This window comes from Thermoascus crustaceus, assembly GCF_041956765.1.
Source record: "Thermoascus crustaceus strain CBS 181.67 unplaced genomic scaffold VTN00scaffold_8, whole genome shotgun sequence".
In the NCBI taxonomy this organism is placed as follows: Eukaryota; Fungi; Ascomycota; class Eurotiomycetes; order Eurotiales; family Thermoascaceae; genus Thermoascus; species Thermoascus crustaceus.
Window position 1 is genome coordinate 76,365 of NW_027192534.1, and position 2,429 is coordinate 78,793.

Sequence of the window (2,429 nt, forward strand, 5' to 3'; positions counted from 1 at the left end):
GAAATGCGGGCAAGCTATACATCGTCATGCAGTTCATTCCTGGAACGCAACTGGAGGTCCTATGGCCTTTGCTTTCAGAAGATGAAAAGTGTTCAATAGTGGACCAGCTTCAACAGATATTTCGAGATATGCGGGCACTCCCGCCCCAAGGATTCTACGGAAGTATCGCGAAAGGACCGCTACCGTATCGATATTTCTTTTCGAGAGATCATAATCCAGCGATAACTGGTCCCTTCGAGACAGAAAAAGAGTTCAACCTGGCATTATCAGAACACTCTCGTCAGAACTGGGCGGACAACGGTAAACATGGATGGATTTCCGACTTCTTTGCCCGAAATCTTCCCTACGCTCTTCAGGGCCACAGAAGCACCTTCACCCACTCAGACCTACACCGACAAAATATTCTTATTCAGCAAACTACGGACCCACTATCGGGCAATAAACATTATACGATTGCGGCAATTATTGACTGGGAAACAGCTGGTTGGTATCCTGCCTATTGGGAATATGCTGCTGCCTTTGCTCTTTTCCAATGGGTTGATGACTGGCCGGAAAAATTTGAAAAGATTGTTGATCCATGGCCGTTGGAGGCTGCTATGCTGAGATTTGTGCATCAGGACTTGGAGTATTGAGGAATAATTATCTGTCTATAATTCCGGCAATGTGATCCTTCATCCAGTTTGATTTTTCATTCACGTAATGGGGGTGGCCAAGCATGGTAGATGCTATATGGAGAATGAGGTATATGGGACTACTGTCTACCAAGGGACTGAGCTACCAAGGGTAGATGATGGGGAGCATATGCCAGGGAAGTGGCTACCAGGCTGGGTTATATAAGGACGCTCCTTCACCATGTAGATAGCTTAGTTCCTCGTGCTCAATAACACATTGTCACTTGGTTATATACTGGCAGGTCAACAGGCTAACCTACTATCAAATATACATACTCAATAGGCGCTCTACTTCACCTTAATCGCGTTGTCTATCAGTCAGAGATCGTCACTCTTGTGTTTGACCTATGAAACCCAAGCCTCCCTACCTTAGACCAAGCCACCGTTGCGACTCAGGACCGAAGGAGTGCGTAACAGGTCAGGTGTTTAAATAGCCCTAGTTACATATTCTCACAGTGCAGTATCAAACTCTCAAGTGCTTAGCCGGAAAGTAGCTGACAATTAGTTATTGCATATGATAGTGCTAACCCAACCTGCAAGCAGGGGGGATCTCTCATTTTAACCTGCAAAAATAACAAGTCTACTTTAGCCAGGTCCCAGACAAAATATAATGTCCTGATATTCCTGGTGCATACATTGACCCGCCAAGCAGTCGAATCAGGACTGTTCATTCAAAACAGTTGATTAGAGTTCTTAGCAGAATAATCTAGCAAGCAGACAAGTGAACAGCTGCAAAATATGAGGCTAGTGAAAATAGAGAAGCAGAGAAGCCAACAAAGAAGAGGTCAACAAGTAAGCTTAACCTATAGTGAATAACCATGCCTGCATGCTGTACTAACTTATATGTTGAACTTTTTCTGCATAATTTCTGCATAATTTGTTTTATACAATAGCTTCTTTACCTACTGGTCTCTTAGCTGTTTCCAACTTTGTTCAAACATTATCTTTTGCGCTTGTCACCTTGCAGATAACAACAATAGCTATTTTTGGGAACCTAGTCCGAAGTCACTTGCACTCAGGGAAGCATCCACTTGATGACTGCAACGCGGTTCCAGAAATGGACTCTTGTAAGACCAGAACAGACTATCAGAGTAAATTAAATGCAGCAGCCTCACCCTTGTCAGCTGAATTCTTGTATCTCATCCATCTCAGCTGCAGTGGAAAAAAATTTATTGAAATGGCTCAAAAGACTTTTGTGAAAAAGCGCCGATCAGAGAGTACTTGGTCCAAAACACAACAGAAGAACTGCCGCAAGGATGGACTTTTTCGGAAGGCCTATCAATACTGTATTGAATGTGATGCAGATGTTTATGTCATTCTTTGTATCAGAAGAAATGGCCAGATCTATATCTTTAACTCCAACCCTACTGAGGAGTGGCCACCTTCTAAAGAACAATTAGTATGTTATAACAGTGATTGTACCTTGTTTTCTCACTGACAATTAATAGAACAAAACTTACCCTGTTCCAATTCAGAAGAACCTAAAGGATCTAGAATCTGAACATATTGTTTATGTTTCAAAGACCTGACATTGCGTCTAGGTGTACTTTATTCTATTTAGCAGAATGTACATGACTTGTTGGCTGCATATTACTTATTAGACCTCCTATCTTATGCATTTCTCTTCTCCATTTCATCTTCATGGCACTCCATGTTGGTAAGCAGCTCGCTCTTGTGCGGCCACCTTCTGAGAATATGATGACTCACACAATTCACATTCTATTAACCCGGACCACAAGATATTCCTCAAATATCAAT

At 42.4% G+C, this 2,429-nt stretch overlaps 1 protein-coding gene across 1 annotated transcript; it reads left to right on the top strand.

Annotated features, from left to right (window-relative positions):
• Positions 1-128: 128 nt before the first annotated feature.
• On the top strand, positions 129-632 carry VTN00DRAFT_9629 (uncharacterized protein; the record flags this gene model as incomplete). The annotated part of the gene is made up of 1 exon (XM_069436608.1): positions 129-632. The coding sequence occupies one exon, from the start codon at positions 129-131 to the stop codon at positions 630-632; it is 504 nt and encodes a 167-aa protein (XP_069284228.1).
• Between the last annotated feature and the right edge of the window lie 1,797 nt (positions 633-2,429).